Source organism: Tinamus guttatus, unplaced genomic scaffold (assembly GCF_059628265.1).
Source record: "Tinamus guttatus ecotype Peru unplaced genomic scaffold, ASM5962826v1 Tinamus_guttatus_pri_ptg000049l, whole genome shotgun sequence".
Classification (NCBI taxonomy): domain Eukaryota; kingdom Metazoa; phylum Chordata; class Aves; order Tinamiformes; family Tinamidae; genus Tinamus; species Tinamus guttatus.
In genome coordinates, this window is record NW_028288583.1 from 550,501 (window position 1) to 571,598 (window position 21,098).

The following is a 21,098-nucleotide window of genomic DNA, read 5'->3' on the forward strand; positions in this document are numbered from 1 at the left end:
TGCCCCTCTCCATGTCCCCGACTGCCTCCACGAGGGATGTGTGGGCTGTGTGGGGCCACCCCGTCCTGTGTCACTCAGCACAGAGCCACTACTGACCCGCTAAAACCAGTCCCCTGGGTCCTCCAAGCTCCCATCCCCAGGCAGAGGCGGGAATCCCACCCCAAGGCCCAGCACAGCAGCCCGCACCCCCCACAGCTCGGGGGGCAGGTCCACGTGGCCACCACGTCCCCGTCCCCACGTCCCCGTCCCCACGTCCCCATCCCCATCCAGGCCACGCACAACCAGCTCTCCTCTCGCAGCCGTGTTTGCCCCGCGCCCGGCCCGCGCGGGCGCTTACAGCTCCGCTTTGGCCGAGGCGGCCGCGTAACCGCCGCCGCGCCGCGGCTCGGCCGGCTCGGCCGCCTCCTCGGCCACCTGCCCCGGGATGCGGAAGTCCACGGGCGGCTGCTCCCGCTTGGGGCTGCCGAGGCCGGGCCGGGGCTCCGCGGGGCAGCCGGTGCCCTGCAGGAACTGCAGGAAGTTCTCCTCGATGGAGCCCTCGCGGCTCGGCAGCCGCGGCTCGTCCCCCGGCGCCTGCTTGAAGAAGCACGTGAGGAGGCGGCCGAGCTCGCCGCGGATCTGCCGGTTGAGGCAGCCGTAGAAGAAGGGGTTGGAGGTGAAGCACAAGTAGCCCAGCCAAGTGACCACGGTCTCGGCCTGGCGCCCGGCGGGCGCCTGGGGGCTCAGCGCCGCGTACACGTGGAAGGAGAAGTAGGGCAGCCAGCAGAAGAGGAACTGGCCGCCCACGGCGAGCAGGATGGCGGCCGCCTTGCCGCCGGCGCGCTGCGGCGTGCCGCGCGGCGCCCCCGAGCCCGTCACCATGGTGGAGCGGCTGCTGAGCGACTCGGAGCGCCGGCGCGGCGTCTCGAGCCACGTGGGCGGCGGGCCGCGGTGCATGGCGGCCACGCGCGCCACCTTGAACATGCTGCAGTAGACCACGACGATGATGAGGAGGGGCAGGAGGAAGTAGAAGGCGGCGAAGAAGACCACGAAGAACTTGCAGTAGGGCCCGCGGCTCCATTGCAACGAGCAGCCCCGGCCCGCGGGCGCCAGCGGCCGCTCCGGCGAGAGCCAGCCCAGCACGGGCACCAGTGAGGTGGCCACCGCCTTGAGCCAGACGCCCACCAGCACGCAGGCCACCAGCCCCACCGTCATCTTCACCTCGTAGCGCATGGGGTGCACCACGTAGTAGTAGCGCTCCACGTTGATGGTGGAGATGGAGAGGATGCACATGCTGACGAAGCAGACGCTGAGGAACAGGTAGACGCGGCACATGGCCTCGCCGAGCACGGGGCTGTCGAAGACGGCCGAGCCCGAGAGCATCTCCAGCGGCATGAGGGTGAGGGCGGCCAGGAAGTCCACCAGGCACAGGTGGAAGACGAAGACGAACTTGCGCAGCGCCGGCGTCTTCACGATGACGGTCATGACGGCCGCGTTGCCCACGATGGCCGTCAGGTCGATGAGCAGCATGAAGAAGAGCCCCACCGCCCTGGAGGCCGCGTCCTTGGGCTTGCCGTCGCCCGTGCCGTTGGGGGGCATGGGCCCCGGCGAGGGCGGCAGCGCCCGCGTCGCCCTCGAGCCGTTCCAGGCCCAGGGGGCCGACACGGAGGGCTCCATGGTGGCCCCCGCGGCCCGCACCGGCCCGTCGCCCATCGCAGGGCCCGCGCGGCGGCGCCCGCTCGCTCACATCGTCGGCGGCCCCGCGGCACCCGGCCCGGCCCTACGGCCGCCGGCGGTGCCGGGCGCTGCCGCCCATGGCCCGGCTCCCGCAGAGGCCACCGCGCTCAGCGCCCGCCGGGGCTCCGGCCTCATCTGCCGGCTCCCGGGCGCCACGTCGGGCCCGGCACCTGCGGGCAAAGGGGGCGGCCGTCAGAGCCGGGGGGACAGCTCAGACCCGACCCGTGTCCCCCGCCCCTGCATCCCGGTGTCCCCTTCCACCCGCCCCTGAGCCCCCCGCTCATTCCTCACTCCCTTGGAGAACCAGCAGCCCGGACGGGTCAGCCCCCAAACTCTGGTGTTTCCACCCCAAACCCCCCCAGCGCGGGGACTGCCTGGGGCTCTGCTGCGCCCGGGGACATCAGGGTCCCTCCTGGCACCCGGGCGCCCCATCCCGAGCGGGTCCCAGCGCGGGGGCCGGGCACCCCCCGCCCCATCCCCCGGGGGGACCCGCCATGGGGAGGGGGGCGCAGCCCGGAGCGGCCCCCCGGGAGCTCCCCGGGCCGGGGGGGGGACCGGGTGCCCCGCGGCGCCGCCAGGGATCCCTGCCCCCCCCCCAGGCGCCGCCCGCAGGGGCCCGGGGACCCCCCCGGTTTTGGCGGAGCGGCGCGGGGGGGCGGGGGACACACCGGGACCCCCCCCGCCCCCCCCCCGCCTCCGTCTCCCGGGCCCGTTTCCCCGTGCCCCGCGGCAGGCCCGGCGCGGCGGTGAGGGGCGAGCGGCGCCGCCTGCGCCCCGGGGCCGGGGGCTCCGCCACCCCCCCCAACCCCCCCGCCAAAAGCGGCCGCGGGCACCTACCGGGGGCGGCTCCATGCGGGCGGCGGGGCCCGGCGGGCGGCGCGGGGCGCCGGGCGGGGATGCGCGGGGCTGGCGCCGGGGCCGCCGCCCGGAGCCGCCGCCGCAGCGCGGGCCGAGCGGAGCCGGCAGCTCCCGCGCCAGCCGCGCAGCCGGGTCCTAAACGGCTCCCGCCTGGCCCCGGGGGCGAGACCCCCCCCCCGCACCGGCGGCGGGGACGCGCGGTGCCACCGTCCGGACATGCCGGCGGCGGGGCCCAACGGGGAGCTGGGCACGGGGGTGGCACCGCCGCCCTGGGACACGTCTGGGGGTGGCCGGGACTCCCGGGCACCCTCTCTTGGTCACCGCCCTCACCCTGGCGTCAGGCCGCGGGTCCCCCCTTCCCCGGCTGCTCTTTTCTGCCGTGGGGGGTGACATCCCGTCAGCAGGTACCAGGATGGGGACAACACGGAGCGGCTCCCCTTGGGGACAGCAGGGGAGGGGGGGAAGCAGGGCGGGAGCAGGGGGACAACGAGGGAACATCCGGATGCTGTTGGGGACTGAGCCGGGCGCAGGAGGGTACAAGGAGTGGGGAACAGGACGGGACACCCGGTCCTGCACCCGTCCCAGCGCCCCTTGTGCAGCTGGGATGAGGGCCGAGCAGCCCGGGCCTCAGTTTCCCTGGAGCCCAAAGGGTTCCTCACCCCGGGGTGCCCCCCTCCCCGGGCGCGGGGGGCTGCGAGCTTCCCCCCCGCAGTGCCCCGGCGCCGGGCCCAGCTCCGCGCCCGCCGCGCGGCCCTGCCGCAGGCCCCGCGCGTCACGTGCCCCATTGCTAGGTTACCGGCACCCAAAAATAAATCCCTCCAAACGAGATTAGAAACGCGGGGACCTCGCGTGAACCGGAGCCGCCGCTCCGGAGCGGGGAGCAGCTCCCGGCACGGGCGGGCTCGGCTGCCCCGCAGGGACCTCCCACTGCCCCGTGTGGGGCCATCTCCTGCCCCACGCAGGGTCCGGGCACAGGGATGGAGCCGCTGCCGGTCGGGGGGAGCAGCCGGGACTTCCCCATCCCATTAACTGGGGTCTCCCTCACTCGAGCTGGCTGCATCCCCTGATCTGGACTGATCTCCTCTCCCAGGTGCAAATCCCGAGCCGGGTGCATGCCAGAGCCCAGATGCACCCATGAACTGGGTGCGAAACTCTGCCTGGGTGCAAGCTGTAGTGCTGATGCCCCCCCAGAACCCAAATGCCCGTCTGCTAACATGGGTGCAAACCCTGACCTGGGTTGCAAACCCTGACCTGGGTGCAAACCATAACCCCATGCTCCCGTAAACGAGGTGCAAACCTTTACCTGGGTGCAAGCCCCAATCCTGATGCACCCTCCAACCTGGGTGCCCCCCAGACATGGGTGCAGGCTCTGCCCTGGGTGCACATCACCCTGGCCCGTGTCTGTCTTGGTTGGGGAGGAAACGGAGGGAACGGAGCCTCTGGGCACTTTTCCTGCCCTGTCCTGGTGGCAGCACCGACAGCCTCATGGTTTTGCTGCTTCCTGCAACCGGATCATCCGCAACGCAGCAAAGGTGCCGGCAGCACCCATGGGTGCATCCCCAAGCTGGGTGCCGGCTGCTCCCTGTGCAGCTCCTGGCTCCAGCAGGGAAACCTCCCTGGGGCAGGGAAACTGAGGCAGCAGCTCCAGCGACGCAGCTGGGAATATGTGGGGAGGTGGGGACAGGGGTGGCAAGGATGGCAGAACCCAGAGTGCAGGAGCAAAGCTGGAGCAATACGGGGCCATACTGGGCTATATGCTGGGCTATACAGGGCTATACTGGGCTATAGGGGCTATATTGGGTGGGGGGTAGCTGGTGGCTGGCTGGGTGGGTAGGAGGGCTCTGGGGGACAGACAGGCAGACGGTGACAGACAGACGGCTGCGTGGCCAGAAGGGCACCCTGGCACCCATCACCCTGCACCCCAGAAATGTCCCCCCAGCCTCTGGGCACCCCAGCACCCAGCGCAGCCAGAGGGAACATGCAGGGCCAGCACAGCCTGGGGGGCATGGGGGTACCGCAGGGTTGGGGGGAGGCCTGTGGCCCCCTAGCAATAAAACCTGCTTCATCCTGGCGCCTCCGTCTCCTTTTCCTCTAATTTGGGACCCAAAACCCTCGCGCAGAAGCTGCAGCTAAAAATACCGACGCCGAGACCCAGCCAGTTACGTAAGAGCTGACGGGGTGGAGGGGCTGGCGGGCAGCGGCGGCAGCACCCAAGGGTGCCCGGGGCGGGGACCAGGCCACCGTGTCCCCCTGTCCGGCACCCTGGGGTCTACATGTGGCCACCCCCAAGAGCAGGGTGCTGGGGCTGGGCAGGCCCGTGTGTGTGCCCGGCGGGGAGCAGGGCTGCGGGATTTGGGAGCTGATGAGGGATTTGGGCCGGTGCCCTGGGATTTGGGCCGGTGCCATGGAGCTGGGGCTGCAGCTGGATGGGGGGATTAGATTGGGATGGAGCGGGGGCAGGGCATGGGGAAGGGGTAAACTGGAGGGGGGTAATGAGAGATTGGAAGGGGGGTAAATCCTGGGGGGGTAAAGATGGGGGGCGTGGAGCTGGGGGGTGCATGCAGGGGGATGCAGCAGGAGGGGATGCACATGTGGGGGATGCACATGGAGGGTGCACATGGAGGGGTGCACATGGGGGGTGCACATGGAGGTTAGTTGCACTGAGGAGGGGGTTAGTTGCACCCAGGGAGGATGCACGCTGGGGGGGTTGTCCCCATGGCGGTTGCATCCCGTGGGGGAAATGGTGGGGGGGGATGTACCCAGGTGAGGATGCATCGGGGTGTGGGGGGGTGCGCCTGTAGGGAAGGGGTGCACGGGGTGGAAGGAGATACATGGTGGGGGGAGAGGTGCACTGGGGAGAGGATGCACGAGGAGGGGGTTGCACCAGTGGGGATGCACCGGGTGGGGGGAGGATGCACACGAGGATAATTGCCCCAGGAGCAGTGGGGTACCCAGGGGGGAGGAGGATGAAACGAAGAGGGGGATGCACCGCGGAGGGGGGGATGGGGGATGCACCGCGGGGAGGATACAGGAGGGGAGGGGGATGGAACCTGGGGAGGGGGGGAAGGGAGGGGATGCACCGGGGGAGGCGGATGAAATGGGGAGGGGGGGGATGCACCGGGGGGAGGATACAGGAGGGGAGGGGGATGGAACCTGGGGGGGAGGAGGGAGGGGATGCACCGGGGGAGGCGGATGAAATGGGGAGGGGGGGGATGCACCCGGGGGGAGGATACAGGAGGGGAGGGGGATGCACCGGGGGCGGGATGCGGCCCAAGAGGGGTTAAGCGGACGCCTTTCCCATTGGTGGAGCGCGGCGCGGGCGCAGCCAATGAGCGCGCGCCGTGCGCGGGGCCGCGGCGCCGGGGGCCGCCCCGAGCCCGGGGCCCGGGGTCGTTCGGAGCCGTTCGGAGCCGCTCGGAACCTCTCGGAGCCGCTCGGAGCCGCTCGGAGCGGGGCCCGTTCTGGTTCCGCACCGCCTCCCTCCGCCTCGCCGGCACCGCCCGCTGCGCCGGCACCGGGCCCCGGTACCGCCAACGGGAGCGCGCGGCGGGGAGGGGTCGAGCATCCTTCCGCCGCCGCTGGCACCGGCCCCGCTTCCATCTTGCAGCCGGGCGGGGGCGGCGGGAGCCCGGGGAGCCGGAGCCGCCGCCCCCGCAGCGGCCGCGGGAGGGGGCGGGGGGGGGACCTGGCCGCCCGCCCCGGTGCGGAACCGGCAGCGGCCCGGAGGGGGCGGCGGGAAGGGCAGGGCCGCGCGGTGCCGGCCGCGGCAGCCGGGACCCACCGTGACACCGCGAGGGACTGCGGGGAGCAGCCTGCACCACACGGTGACACCGCGGGAGCGGGGCTGCACTGTGCGGTGACACCGCGGGAACCGCACCGTGACACTGCGGGGAGCAGCCTGCATCACACGGTGACACCACGGGAGCGGGCCAAGCTGCACGGTGACACCACGGGAACCTCACTGTGACACTGCGGGGAGCAGCCTGCATCACACGGTGACACCGCGGGAGCGGGGCTGCACTGTGCGGTGACACCGCGGGAACCGCACTGTGACACTGCGGGGAGCAGCCTGCATCACACGGTGACACCGCGGGAACCGCACCGTGACACTGCGAGGACTGGGCTCCGTGGCGACAACACAGGAACCAGGCTGAGCTGTGCGGTGACACTGCGGGAACTGCGCTGTGCACCGCTGTGACACCGCGGGGACCGGACTGCATCCCGCTTGGCAGCGTGGGGACCCCACTGTGACACCGCGGGGACCGGACTGCATCCCGCTTGGCAGCGTGGGGGCCAGGCCGTGCTGGGTGAGCGCCTCCACCCCGTGCGGTGCCACCGCTCCAGCCGGGTCCCCCGCACGGTGCCACCCCAGCACCCCCAGAGGGGCCGCATCCCCCGGCACCGCGGGCACCCGACATGCCGCTGCCAGCCACGTGAAGCCACCATGCGCGGGTGCCGGTGGCCGGCGGCCCTGCTGCCGCCGCTGCTGGTGGCGGTGACGTGGGGCGCGGCGGCGGCCGTGTGCCCGGCGCGCTGCGTGTGCGCCTCCAACATCCTGAGCTGCTCGCAGGCGGTGCTGAGCGGCGTGCCCGCGCCGCTGCCGCGCTTCACCGCCGTCCTCGACCTGAGCCACAACAACGTGAGCCGCCTGCGCGCCGACTGGGCGCCCGGCCGCCTGGCGCACCTGCACTCGCTGCTGCTCAGCCACAACGGCCTCACGTTCGTGTCCACCGAGGCCTTCGCGCACGTGCCCCACCTGCGCCACCTGGACCTGTCCTCGAACCGCCTGCGCGCGCTCGACGAGAACCTCTTCAGCGACCTGGCCGAGCTGGAGGTGCTGCTGCTCTACAACAACGAGATCGCCGCCGTGGACCGCACGGCCTTCGAGAACCTGGCGCGCTTGCGCAAGCTCTACCTGGGCCGCAACCACATCGCCCGCTTCCCGCTCGAGCTGCTGGCCGAGGGCAGCCGCCCGCCGCAGCTGGCGCTGCTCGACCTCTCCGCCAACCGCCTCAAGAGCCTGCCCGCGGGCGAGCTGCTGGCGCTGCCCGCCTGGCTGCGCGACGGCCTCTACGTGCACGGCAACCCGCTCGCCTGCGACTGCGGCCTCTACGAGCTGGTTGCGCGGGGGCACCGGCGGCGGCTCGGCGCCGTGCTCGACTTCCAGGACGAGCTGCGCTGCCTGCTGCCGCCCGCCAAGAGGTCGGTGGCCATCCTGGCGCTGGCGGCCGCCGAGCTGCTCAACTGCAGCGAGGCCAAGGAGGCCGTGCTGGAGGCGCACGTGGGCGACACGGTGACGCTGGCCTGCGACAGCCGCGTGCGGGCCCCGAGCGGCGCCCGCGAGTGGCTCACGCCGGCGGGACGGCGGCTGCCGGATGACGGCGGCGGCAACGGCAGCGCGGCGCTGCTGGCCAACGGGAGCCTGCGGCTGCGGGCGCTGCGCGCCGAGGACGGCGGCACGTACGCGTGCCGCGTGGCGGGCGGCGCGCTCAACGAGACGCTCTACGTGGAGCTGCTGGTGCACAACTCCACGGGCCACGGCGCGCCCGACACGCTCAACACGGCCTACACCACGCTCGTGGGCTGCGTGCTCAGCGTGGTGCTCGTGCTCATCTACCTGTACCTGACGCCGTGCCGCTGCTGCTGCCGCGCCGGCGACAAGGCGCCCGCGCCGCGCGACGACAGCATCAACTCCTCGGTGCTCAGCGCCACCCCCAACCACGACGCCGCGGCGCCCGGCGAGTCCTACCGGCCCCGCTCGGCCTCGTCCGCCGCCGCGCGCGGCCAGAACGGCAAGTTCAAGGGTGGCGGCGGTGGCACAGCCGAGCTGGCGGGCAAGGAGGTGGCCAGGGCGCAGAGGAAGATGTCCGACCCGGATTCGGTCAGCTCGGTGTTTTCCGATACCCCCATCGTGGTGTAGGCGCTGGCGGATGCTCGAGGGGACCGGCGTGTCCCTGCTTCTGGCTGGAGATGGCTGCAGCGAGGGATGTGTCCGGGATGGGGTGTCCGGCTGCGTCCCCGCCGGCTCCGGAGCGGCTCAGCTCGGCTGCTCTCCAGGACGGTCACCTCTGCTCCGCCGCCTGGGAATGGCTGTCAGGAAGCGGCTCCGGAGCCTCCATCCTGCGGGAATGCTGGCGATGCTGGACAGATATGAGTCCAGCAGCTGGGATGCAGCATCCTCGTGTCCGTACTTGGGGTGCTGGGACAGCGCAGAGACACTGCCACAAAGCTCGTGGTGACACCACGGTGGCCAAGCCCCATGGACCCCCCCCCCGGCACCATGGGGAAGGAGGATGGGCCAGACTCTGGAAAAGCCACCAAATTCCAGTGGAGACGGCGGGTACCTGGGCAGGATGGCACCCTGGGAGAGGGGACGCAGCAACCGGTGGCGCCCAGGGCTGGGAGCTGCCTGGTGACACTGGGGGACCGGGCGGCAGCGGGAGCGGGCGCCCTCCCTGCGCTTTTCCCCGGCATGTTTAATGGGCAGCATGAACTCGCCCGGAGCAGCATGCGCCCGGGCGGGAGCCGCGCGGTGCCAGCCGGCCCGGGGACCCGCGGCCACTGTCCCCGTCCCCTCTCGCCCCAGCCATCGGCTGCCTGCGCGTTCCCGAGCCCGGAGACCCGGGCGGGGGTGGCAGCCGGGCTTGGAGCTCCCGGAGCCAGGAGCAGGAGTTCTGGACGGGTCCCGCTGTCCCTGTTCCCCTCTCCCCAGGCCAAGCCGATGTCATCGTCCCCCCACCCCGCACGGGCCGCGTGTCCCCCCGCTTCATCGGTGCAAATAAACCCGGTTAAGGCTCAGTCTGCGCAGCCTGGTGCCGCTCGCGGGGACGGGGATGGCGGGACGGACCCCGCTGTCCCCCCGCGCCTTGTCGTGATGCTGCCGCCCGCATGGGGGCCTCGGCCCCAAGGTGTTCAGGGAGGGGGGTAGGATGGGGCTGGGGACAGAGCTGGGGACAGGGGATGGCTGCTGTCACCCCCCGGTCCTTCCCGGATCTCCCCGCCCCCCCGTAGCCCCTACCCCACTGTCTCCCCCCTCCCGTTCTGCCCCCAACCCGAGGACCTCTGGGGCGGGGCCAGTTGGGCTAGGGGCGGGGCCAGGCCGCGGTGGGCGGGGCCAGGCCGCGGTGGGCGGGGCTGCTCGGTTCCTCCCCGCAGGGGTGACAATGGCCCAGGGCACCCGGTCCTCGCCCGTCCCCGCGGGGCAGCTGGGGACATCCCCGTCCCCTCCTCGGGCCACCCCCTACCCCGCTTGTCACCGCAGGGCACCTGGGACATCCCTGTCCCCTCAAGGCTCCTGGGGACATCCCTGCTCCGTCCTCTGCACCAGCAGCGATCCAGGCCACCTCCCTCCCTGGGGGGCTCCTGGGGACCCGGTGTCCCCTCTTTGGGGACATCCACATCCATGTTCTACTCCACGGTGCCACCCCCTGTCCCATCCCTGCTCTCCCAGAGCCCCCTCATCCCCGCCCCTGTCCCTGCAGGGCACCTGGGGACACTGGGACCATCCGCACCCCCCTCAGGCACCCAAACACCGCAGGGAGGGAGGGGACCGTGACACCCATCCTGCCACCAGCAGGAAGAGTGACAGGGACCAGCCCAGCCGCATGTCCCATCCCACCGGATCCGGGCGCCACCCCGCAGCCCCCCTGCACCTACCTGCACCCAGTCCCCTTCCCCCCGGCAAGGTTCAAAGATTCTTTTTTTTTTTTTTTCATTGTTTTTCCTTTTTTTGTCGTTTATCCTCTTTTTTTTTCTTTTTCCTTTTTTTTATAAAAAGAACCAAACGCAGCACTAATAACTCTTATAAATATCGCGGCCCGGCCCCGCGCGGGCTCTGCCGGCTGCCAGGCCGGGGGCCAGCGGCGCCTCCTCTCCTCTCCCACGTTGAGTTTAGCAGCAACAGAACGGAAAAAAAAAAAAAAAAGGAAGGAAAAAAGAGTCTTGAGGTATTTTACGGAGTTTCGGTCTCGTCGTCCCTCGCTGGCGGCGGGCGGGCGGCTTTGGGTGGCGCTCACGTGTTGAAAAAATACACTAGAAAGGTATCAAAATAGGCAAAGTGGCGGGTCCCGACGTTAATGTGCTTTCGACTGCAAGAGAGGAGAGGGGGAGGTGTGAGGACAGCGCCTTGTTCTGTCCCTGTGTCCCCATGTCCCCTCCCTGGTTCCCTGCCAACCCCAGGGGAACTGGCCTGTAGAAATTCTCATGGTGGCACCTGGATGCCCTGAGTGTGGGTGGAGGTGGCACCCGTGTCCTTGTGGAGGTGGCATGTGTGTCCCTGTGGAGGTGGCACCTGTATCTCCATGGAGGTGTCCTCCATGTCCCTGCAGAAGTGGCACCACATCCCCAAGCAGCTGGCACCCATGTCACCATGGAGGTGACACCCCAGCTCCTGCAGAGCTGGCACCCGCATTTCCGCAGAGATGGCATCCCTGTCCCCATGAAGGTGGCACCCACATCCCTGTGGAGGTGGCAGCTGCATCTCCATGGAGGTGGCACCCATGTCCCCATGGAGGTGGCACCCATGTCACCATGGAGGTGGCAGCTGCATCTCCACAGAGGTGACACTCATGTCCCCATGGAGGTGGCACCGACATCCCTGTGGAGGTGGGAGCTGCATCTCCATGGAGGTGACACCCACATCCTCATGTCCCCATGAAGGTGGCACCCACGTCCCCGTGGAGGTGTCCCCTCCGTCCCCGCGTTGCTGTCCCCCGTGTCCCCTACCTTCAGGGCACTGCGCCTCTCCTCAAAGGCCGGGGGGGCCCCCGGCTTCTTCCTGCGCACGGAGCACCCCGAGGGGGTGGGCGCCGGGGGGGCCCTGCCCTTGGCCGCCCGGCAGTAGGTGGCCGCGTTCTTGCGCTTCTTGGCCTCGGTGGCCGCCATGCAGGTCACCGCCAGCACCTTGGGGCCCTGGAGCGGCGAGGCCGGCTGCGGGGCCTTCATCGGCGCCACGGGAGGAGGAGGAGGAGGGTGGCCAGCAGCTCTGCAGTCCAGCGGGCCGCCCTGTTTCACCTGGGAGCCCGGGGCCACCGAACCGTTGAGGGAGCAGGACGACGAGAATGACGATGAGGACGATGATGAGGACGACAACGAGGATGACGACGACGATGATGACGAGGATGGTGACGAGGAAGGGCATCCCAGCAAGAGCTTCGTCTTGCCGGGCGGGTGGGAGCCCTGGCAGCCGGCGCCTTTGCCCTTGGCCGAGTCCGCCAGGCAGGTCCGTTTGTAGGGGGGGCCGGTGCCCGGCGGCTGCTTCCGCTTGTGGGCGGCCGCGGCCTCCCCGGCGCCCGCCGGCTCCTTGGCTTTGGCCGACTTGCTGGCCTTGCCGGAGGGCAACTTGCTGAAGGAGGGCGAGGGGATGTTGGCCGGCAAGGGGGACGTGATGGCCTGGCTGCCGCCGCCGGGGCCCTCGGGCTGGCTGCAGGCGGCCGCCGCGGGCGGCGAGCCCACCGTGTAGTTGAGGCTGGCGGGAGGCCGGGCCTCGCGGGCGCCTCCTGAGGCCGGGCAGGCGGGCGAGGGCCGCGCGGGCAGCGCGGGGGCGGCCGCGGCGCCGGCGGGGACCGGGCTGGCAGGGAGCTGGGAGTCGGCGGCCGGCGGGATCTTCCTGCGGGATGGGGAGGCACACGGGGTGAGGCGGGACGCGGGGAGGCCGACGCTCGCGTCCCGCTCAGGCGATGCTGTCGCTCAGCTCTCGTCCCCGCGCACCGGGAGGTTTCCCAGCCCGGTCCCGCGGCTTTGCTGAGTGGCCGCTACCCGCCGGGCCGGGCGAAGCCGACTCACCTCCACATGTGAGAGCTGAGGTGCCTCTCGAGCATGGAGCCCAGCGCCGAGCAGAAGCGGTCAAGGCGCCGGTTGAAGACGTAGCAGCCCGGGCTCACCAAGCGGCTCCCAAACGTGCAGAACTGCCGAGCACGGAGGGCCACGGTCAGGGTGGCAGGGACTGGGCGATGCCGGTGCTGCGTCCCCTGCTCCCTGCCCGGCCGGACTGAGGGGACTCGGAGGCGCCGGGTGCCGCACTCACCGCTTGCGGCTGCGGCGGGCGCGAGCCGTACGGGCAGTCGGGCCGCTGCGTGTCCTCGTCCTCGTCGCTCTCGTCGCTCGACGCCCGGCTGCCTCCCTTGGCCGGTGGCAAGGGGTAGAGGCCCGTGGTGCCCTCACCAGAGGCCGCTGGTAGCGGCTCCTCGAAGTCGCTTTCGGAGGAGAGCCGGGACCTAGGCGCAATGGGGAGGGGACGGAGAGTGAAGGCTGCACCGGGGAGGGCGGGGGCCACGCCGGGGCACCCATGGGTGCTCACCTGGCGAGGGGCAGCGTCGCGGCGCGGCACGGGGAGGCGCCGGGCAGGGCGGCGGGCGGCAGCGAGCGGGCGGCCTCCGCGCCGGGGTGCTCGGGCAGGGGCCCCGTGCGCGGCGGGCTCTTCTCCTTGGCGCCCTCGCCCTTGCGCGAGCTCGCCTTGAGCTCGGCCACCAAGACGTCGAAGTCCTTGGCGCGGCCCCGCACCTCGCGCCGCTGGTGCACCGAGTGGATCTGCGGCGGGGCACAGCGGCGCGGCGGGGTCGGAGCGCGCCGGGCGGCAACGCTCCCCGTTTCGGAGCCCGCGCCCTCCTCCCCGCCGCGCTACCTTGCAGGTGAGCGAGCGCGTGCAGATCTTCTGCGTGTCGGGGTTGAGCACGCCGCACTGCCGGTTCAGGTCGCACTCCTTCCCTGCGGGGCAGAGCAAACGCAGCCGGGATGCGCAGGGTGGCCGGGCCCTGCGGCGCGGCGACGGGCGGGTGAACGGGGGCCCCGGGCTCGCCGGGCTCTGTGCCGCCTGCATCCATCCCTGGAAGGAGCTTCCGCGCTGCCGGAGGCTCCCGGCGCCCTCCGCTCGCTTCGGCGGCAGGAGGCTCGGCCTCACCGAGGCCACGGCGGGCCGGGGCCGCCCGGGGGAGGCCAGCGGAGGCCTCTGTCCCCAGGCAGGGACGGAGAGAGGCTTGACGGGATGGGGCTGCCAGGACGGCGTCAAACCAGCCCCAACCCACCCCGGCCAGGGTGCAGGGCAGCCGCAAACCCAGAACAGCCCTCGGAGCGCGAGGCCAAAGGGAAACGTCCACCCGGAGCCGCACGCTCGCCGCCGAATTCCCAGTGCTGCGGTGCCCCCGCTGCGCCTGTCCCTCCTCCTAGCGGGGTCGGGGGGCTGCAAACCCCCTTCACCCCCTCCCCGGGCAACCGCTCCGGCCGGGCGAGACCCCCCCGGTCCCAGCGTCTGCCTAAGTTCTGCTCTGGCGTCGCTCACGGTAGCCTGAGAGGGCCTGCAAGCACCGCCGCATCCGTCCGCATCCCCTTTCTGGGTGGCAACCCTGGCTCACGCTCTTGCTCATGGCGCGGGGGGCTCGCAGCTCCTGAGCCGCCTGCGGGTCTTCGGGCTCTGCAGCCCCGCGGGCGGAGGCCCTAGACCTGCTGGGTGAACGGAGCGGGCGTCAGCGCCGCGGGCCCGGCGCCCGGCGCGGCTGCTCCGCGCGCCGTGTCACACCTGGGAGCTGCCGAGGTGACCTAGCGCGCCGCCCCCCGCCGCCGCCTCCTCCTCCTGCGTCCTCCCCGCGCCCGGAACGGGACTCACGCGCCAGCTTCTTGTGGCACTTGGCGGGCGGCTTGGAGGCGCCCGGCTCCCTCTCGCCGGCGGCGGGAGCGCTCTCCGGCGGCACCGACGCGCCGGCCGCCTTGGCCGCCGCCGGGGGCTCTTTGGGGCCGGGGGTGGCCACGGAGGAGGATGAGGAGGGTTTCCCTGGGGAAAGCTCCTTGGAGCTGCAGGACGTCGGCGCCGGCGACGCTTTGGGGGGCACTTTGACGCCGTGCCCGTCCACCTTGGGAAGGCTGGGAATCTTCTCCAGGTTCACCACGGGCACGAAGAGGCTGCGGAGGGAAGGGGCGAAGCTGAGCGGGTGCCCGGGGGGGCCGGGACCCCCCGCGGCGGCCCCGGTGCTCACCAGAGGTTGTCCTTGTGGGCCTTGTCGGGCAGCGGCTGCGCGCGGCCGCCCGGCGCCTTCTCGCGCGCGGCCTTGCCGGGCGGCCGCCCGTTCACGGCGGGGCCCTTGGCGCTGCCCGGGCCGGCCCGCGCGGGCAGCTGGCTCAGGGGGCCGTGGCGCCGCTCTGCCGGGACAGCGGGAGAGGAGGGAGGGAGGGAGGGAGAGAAGCCCCGTCGGGATCAGCCGAGAACAAGTGCCCCCTGGTTTTCTCCGGGCCGGGAGCCCCCTCCCCGGGATGGCTCCTGCGATATCCGCAGGCTCGCTGGGCATCGCTGCAAACCGGGCTCCGAGCAGCCCCGTCCCCGCGCCGGGACGTCCCCGGTGCCCGCGGTGGTGGCGCGTCACCCCCCGCTCACCGCAGTGTTTCTGGAAGGCTTGAGGCTTCACCACTTGGCTGCAGTGGTTGCAAACCACAAGGTAAAAGTCGTCGTGGGCCGGGCAGTGCCCGAAGATGGACATGTCTGCGAGGGCGAGAAATGCCATTTTCGGCTGCGGTGCCCCGAAACACCAGGGTTTCTCCCCAAAGCAGGGAGCCGGCCTGGCTGGCACTTACCTTCCTTAATCAGGGTCATGGTGTCCAGTTTCTTGCTCCCGGTTTTGCCGCTCTCCTCCAGCTCCGACCCTGCTGGAGACAAAACAGGACGTCAGCGGCGCCTGTTTGCCGGGGTCTCCGGATGAGCCAGGATGAAGGGCAGGGGACCACAACGCCCTTGTGGCCAGGGCTGCTCTGACCCGGCCGGGATACCCTGGAGGTGCCCGTGGGTGGCAGCCCCCACCGCCTGCGGGCACCGCGTCAGGGGACACCGACACGGGGACACCCGTGTGCCCATTTGGCTGGAGCCCACGCCGGGCAGGGGTCCCGGCTGCTCCGAGCTGACCCGCGTCCCAGCCGGCCGTGCCAGCAGCACCCAGTGCCGTGTGTGTGCTGGGCACCCGGTCCCCTCTGGCGGGTCAGGGGTGCCCATAGCCCATCCGGTCGCGCTCTACCGGTTCCCCAGTCCCACCTGGCCAGGTCACACGGGCTGCCAAGCCAGGCGGGATGCCCAGCTCCGTCCGGCCATTCCGGGTGCCTGCACCGCGGCCACGGTGCCGCACGGGTCCCCAGCCCGCCTGGCCCCGCTGTCCCGGAGGGTGCCTGCACCCCCAGGGTGCCGTACTGGCCACCCAGCCCCATCCGGACGAGCCACGCTGGTCACCCAGCCCTATGTGGCTGTGCCCCACTCGTCCCTCGCGCCGCACTGGCTGCCCAGTCCCCGGTGTCCGTTCCGTTCCGGTGCCCGTGTCGCACTTGTCACCCAGCCCCACGTGCCCGGGTCGCCCGGAGCGGCTCCCGGTGCAGCGGCAGCAGCAGCCGCCCCCCCGCTCGGGGCCGCCCGGAGCGCGGACAGCAGCGGGGCGCCCGGTGGGAGCCGCTTCCCGGCGCGGGGCACCCGCTCCCCGGCCCGCCCGCGGTGCCCGCGGGGCGGCGCTAGGAGCGCGGCGGGCGCCGCTCCGCTCCGCGCCCCCGCCCGGCCCCGCCGCTCACCCGGCTCGGCCGGCGGCCCGGCCCGCTCCACCCAGGCGCTCCAGCTCTGCCCCGCGAAGTCGTCGGGGCTCGGCAGGCGCCGCTCCGCCATCGCCGCCGCCGCGCGCCCGCGCGCCGCCATCGCCGCCGCCGCCGCGGGAGCGCGCGCCCCCCGGCCCGCGCCGCCGCCCCCGCCCCCGCGCATGCGCCGCTCGCCGCGGGGCACCATGGGGGATGTAGTCCGTAACACCCCCCCCCGGCGACAGCGCCACTCGGGTCCCCGTCCCCGTCCCCGACCCCTCGGCGCGAAGGAAGCGGCCGCAGGCGCTGTCCGTGCAGCGAGCCCTGGCGCCCGTCTTTATTATCGCCCCCCGGGACCCTATAGCCCCGCCGCCCCTGTAGACCCGCCCCTATAGAGCGGGCGTCCCGGGACCGCCGCTCCCGACAGTCACAGAGAGCCCCGACACGGCGCCAGGCACCTAGGAGTTTTATATAAATATATACGTGTCATCGTCCCATCCCGTCCCCCACCTCCACAGGGCTGATATGCAGGGCTCATACAAGACCCCCTATGTATAGGTGGGCTTGTATCACACCCTATACAGAGATGGACACCGTGGGGTTATATATATCCCCCCCACATACAGACCTATATATAGCTCAGCCTATATAGAGCACGCCAGGTTGTAGCCATCCCTATATAGAGCTGCACAGGAGGGGTCATATATGGTCTTCTATAGAGCTGGCACTCAGGTGTCATATATCCCTATACAAGAACTGGACATGCTGGGGTTATATATATACATACCCGTATATAGAGCTGAGCACCCTGGTGTTATAACATCCCTATACCGAGTTAGAGGTAGGGGTTGTATATGCCCTTGTATAGAGCCGGGGTAACATATAGCCCCTATAGAGCTGCACTCCTGGCGGGTTTCACCCCCCCCCCCATATAAAAGTGGACACCCAGGGTCACATTCACGCCCTATACAGAGCCCCCTGCACCCCCCGGGCTATACGTCCCCCTGTACAGCAGCCATACCCCCCTCCTGCCCCCGATGCAGCTGGGCCGGGGGGGCCCGGCGCGGCGGCAGCTACTGCTTGTCGATGGCGCCCTGCTCGGCGGCGCTGTCGCGGGGCGGCGCGGGCGCGTGCCACGCCGTCTGCTTGAACACGAACCAGCAGTTCCCGGCCCACAGGAGGAAGTTGATGAAGCCGAAGAGCTGCAGGGGCGAGAGCGGAGGCCGACGCTCGAGGGGGGAGGCCCGGGAGGGCGGCAGAGGCAGCGCTGCGGCCGAGAGCCGGGGGAGCGCGCGGGCGCGCACTGCCCTCGTGCGGCTGCAGCCGCACGCTCGTGTGCACGGATGTGTGTGCAGGTCTGCACGCAGGTGTGCACGCGTGTCTGCGGGTGCATGCATGCAAGCGTGTGCATGCGTGGCCATGCATGGGTGTGTGCACGTGTGCACGCACACACGGGTATTTCTGCACTGTGCATGTGAGCGCACACGTATGCACGCACACGCACGTGTCCACATGTATGTACATGTATGCCTGCAAGCATGTGCAGATGTGTATGCCTGTGTATGCGTATGCATGCATAGCCGTGTTAATGCCAATGTGCATGTGTGTGCGTGTCTATGCACGTGTGTGCATGCATGTGACTATCAGCAGCCATGAACATGCATATGCGTGCACGCCTGTGTGCACGTGCATGTGTGTGCCCCCACATTCCTGCCTTTGTGTGGGTGAGCGTGCTTGCATGAACCTGTGTGTGTGCATGCATGTGCACACATGCCTGTGTACATGTACATGCAAATATGTATCTGTGTGCACACACATGCTCGTGTGCTGCATGCCTGTAGGGGCGCGCTCGCATGTATGCATGCATTTGTCTATACGCATACGCATGGTGCATGCACGCGCACGCTCCCCTCTGTGTGCACCCAGGCTTGCTTGTGCATCCATACACACGCATCCGCGCATGGGTCCCCCCGTCCCCAGGCGTCCCCGTGCGGTGTCCCTCACCACGGAGATGTTGGCCAGCCCCATGGCCGGCGTGGCGCCCGCATTGCACACAGCCTCCTGGCCCTGGCACACGCTCATGGCGCCGATGAGGCTGGAGGGCCGCGTGGCCGCCTTGACGTCGCTGAGCCCCTTGCCCCAGGCGGCCGCCGCCACCAGCCAGAAGAAGGCGAAGCAGACGGTCACGCAGAAATCCTGCCGCGGGGACACACGCAGCCGCCGTGAGTCCCCCCCTGTGCCCCGGGCTGGATGTGTCCCCCTGTCCCCGCGTGCCCCCTTACCGCGAAGGGCAGCTTCTTGTTGTCACTGTAGAGGGAATGGAAGCGCAGGTAGAGCACCAGGGCCGCCATGGCGTAGAGGAAGGAGAAGACCCCCAGGGTCACGAAAAACTCGGCGGGTGCCGAAAAGTCCCCGACGAGGTGCAGGGTGCGGCTCTCGGAGGCGCCCTCGCAGTCTGGCATCTCGTAGGGCACCTGGTACAACCTGGGCACGGGGCGGGCACCGGGAGAGCGCGGATCCCGCAGGTGTCCCGAAGGTGCCGGATCCCGCGGGTGTCCCACATGCCCCAGATCCCGTGGGTGTTCCAAACGCACCAGATCCCATGGGCGTCCCACTTGCACAAGATCCCACAGATGTCCCAAATATACCAAATCCTGCAGGTCCTGAATGCAATGGATCCCATTGCTGTCCCACATACTCCAGATCCCACGAGTGTCCTAAATGCTCTGGACCCATGGCAGCCCCGAATGCACCGAATCCCACAAGTGTCCCAAATGTTCTGGATCCCCCAGGTGCACCAAAAGCACCATGTCCCAGGGGTGTCCCGATTGCACGAGATCCCACACGTGCCCTGAATGCACCAGATCCCACATGTGCCCTGAATGCATCAGATCCTGCAGCTGCCCCAATTGCACCAGATGGCACAGGTGTCCCAAACCCAGCGGATCCCGTGGATGCCCCGAACAGCCCCTACCCCATTCCCCACTCCACGTGCTCCAATGCTCCCTCCGGCACCGGCAACACCAGTGTCACCACCGGGGGTCTCGCGGGGCACTCACCTGAAGGGGTAGCCGAACTGCACGGAGATGGCGCTCATGTCCCCACCGTCGCCCGTGCACTTCACCGTGGCGCCCGTCTCGCCGCTGAAGGAGCCGCAGGCCCCGAAGGCGAAGATGGCGAAGAGCTGGGAGGCAGCGGGGCCGCGGCAGGGGCCGGCGCCGCCGCTGAGTCACCTGGCAGCTGGTGGCGGCCGCCGCGCGCCAGCGCCCCGGGGTCCGCGCGGGGGACGCTCTGGGCGGGTGGCCGGGAGCACCCCTGGGCGCCGTTCATCCCGCCAAGCCGCTGACGTCTCCCTCCCGGCACCGCGCTTGGGTTCCCCCCTGCCCCCCGTACGCACCCTGACCCGTCCTGGGACCCCCAGCCGCCCCCCTGGCACCCGCCGGCGGCGCCCCGACGTCACCGTCCCCTCCAGCGCGGCCGCCTGGAGCCACCTGCTCAAGGTCACCAGGGAGGGGGGGAGCTGGGCCCAGGCGTCCGGGCGGCCCCGTGCCCAGTCTTGCCCAGCCCGGGCAGCAGGGGGGGATCATGTCCCCGGGGGCTCTTAGGAGAACCCCACAGGGGTCACAAAAGGGCAGGAGGCCAAAGGAGTCTGGTTTGGCAGAGGGACACACGGTGCCACCCCAGGGTGCTGACGGGGAGCTGCACCCGGGGGTCTGGGTGCCCCGGGGTGGGAGGTGGTAGCGGAGCGGGGGGGACACTTACCCACTCCAGCACCTTGATGAAGCCCAGGGGCTCCAGGAGGCAGCCCCAGCGCATCCCGGCCAGGACGCGCTCCTGCGGGGCACAGACGTGAGCCGGCACCGGAGGGGGGTAACCGGGGAGGGGTGCACACCGGGAGCGGGGGGGGGACACCATGCGGAGAACACCGGACAGGGGAGCACCTGGGGGTGCACCGGGAGGTGGCACCGGGGCTGGCACCAGGGGCTGGCACCACGGGGTGGCACCGTGGGGCGGCCCCGAGGGGTCGCACGGGGGCTGCCCCATGAGTTGCTCCAGCCGGTTGCACCGCGGGGGTCGCGCCGAGGGGAGTGGGGGGCAGCGGGGACTGCAGCGGGGGCTGCCCCGCGAGGAGCCCCGGGACTTGCGGCGGGTGTCCCCGGGGCGGCCCGGGGCGGGGGGGGCACACGGGGCCCTACCTGGAGCCGCGGCGCTTTGTCGCCGGGCGCGGCGGCGGCGCCGGGCTCCGCCATGGCCGCGCGCGGGGCCTCCCGCTGCCTCGCGCCGCTCTCCGAGGCGCCCCGGGCGCGCGGAGCCCCCGCGGCCCGGCCGGGGCCGCCCCCGCCGCCCCGCCCCGGCCCCCGCCCCCGCGCCCGCCCGTCAGCACCGACGGCCGCTCCCCCTGTCGGGGCGGCCCGGCCGGACGCCCGGGCCCCGCGGCCCCGTCTGTCTGTCTGTCCGCGCCGCGGCGCATCCGCGTTGTCCGTCTGCCCGTCCCGTCACGAGCCCAAGTGTCTGCGCATCCTCCTGTCTGTCCGTCCCGCTGTGCAGCCCTCGGCCCGTTCATTCACGGCTCCGTCCATCCGTCCTGCCGTCCAACCCTCCATTCATCCATCCCTCCATCCATCCCTCCATCCATCCCTCCATCCGCCCAATCCATCCATCCATCCACGCATTTCTCGCTCTCTCCACCCTGCTCACCCATCCGTCTGTCTGTCCACCCGCCACCCATGACCCGCCTGTCCCTTAGGCCGCCCGCCACCCCTGTCCTGTTCTCCTCCCCCGTGTCCCCAGGGGGCCCCTCCCCGCAGCGGGAAACAGTGACTCCCGGGGCACCCACCTGGGGGCAGGTGACACCGAGTGGGTGCCGCGAAACGGGTGACACCGAGTGGGGGGTGCTGGAGTGGGTGACACCAAGGGGGTGACACCGCCGTGGGTGACACCGGGACAGGTGGCACCGTCCGGACTGGGGCGGCCTCGTGCCCGGGGCAGGAAGG

The 21,098-nt window shown here is 70.9% G+C and overlaps 4 protein-coding genes across 4 annotated transcripts; 1 reads left to right on the forward strand and 3 right to left on the reverse strand.

Annotated features, from left to right (window-relative positions):
- Positions 1-333: 333 nt before the first annotated feature.
- GPR61 (G protein-coupled receptor 61) lies at positions 334-1,707 on the reverse strand. The gene has a single exon (XM_010228472.2). The coding sequence runs from the start codon at positions 1,690-1,692 to the stop codon at positions 334-336; it is 1,359 nt and encodes a 452-aa protein (XP_010226774.2). The 5' UTR covers positions 1,693-1,707.
- Positions 1,708-7,018: 5,311 nt separating this feature from the next.
- On the forward strand, positions 7,019-8,639 carry AMIGO1 (adhesion molecule with Ig like domain 1). Its single transcript, XM_088539791.1, has one exon. The coding sequence runs from the start codon at positions 7,019-7,021 to the stop codon at positions 8,492-8,494; it is 1,476 nt and encodes a 491-aa protein (XP_088395917.1). The 3' UTR covers positions 8,495-8,639.
- A 2,007-nt stretch (positions 8,640-10,646) lies between these two features.
- On the reverse strand, positions 10,647-16,225 carry ATXN7L2 (ataxin 7 like 2). The gene is made up of 11 exons (XM_088539832.1): positions 16,105-16,225; positions 15,133-15,201; positions 14,936-15,040; positions 14,541-14,703; positions 14,174-14,466; positions 13,196-13,278; positions 12,888-13,101; positions 12,599-12,810; positions 12,358-12,479; positions 11,299-12,181; positions 10,647-10,661 (listed from the first exon to the last, which is right to left on the reverse strand). The coding sequence occupies exons 1-11, from the start codon at positions 16,223-16,225 to the stop codon at positions 10,647-10,649; spliced, it is 2,280 nt and encodes a 759-aa protein (XP_088395958.1).
- A 930-nt stretch (positions 16,226-17,155) lies between these two features.
- SYPL2 (synaptophysin like 2) lies at positions 17,156-20,396 on the reverse strand. The gene is made up of 6 exons (XM_088539796.1): positions 20,301-20,396; positions 19,867-19,938; positions 19,164-19,288; positions 18,387-18,588; positions 18,109-18,300; positions 17,156-17,306 (listed from the first exon to the last, which is right to left on the reverse strand). The coding sequence occupies exons 1-6, from the start codon at positions 20,352-20,354 to the stop codon at positions 17,178-17,180; spliced, it is 774 nt and encodes a 257-aa protein (XP_088395922.1). The 5' UTR covers positions 20,355-20,396; the 3' UTR covers positions 17,156-17,177.
- Positions 20,397-21,098: the final 702 nt, after the last annotated feature.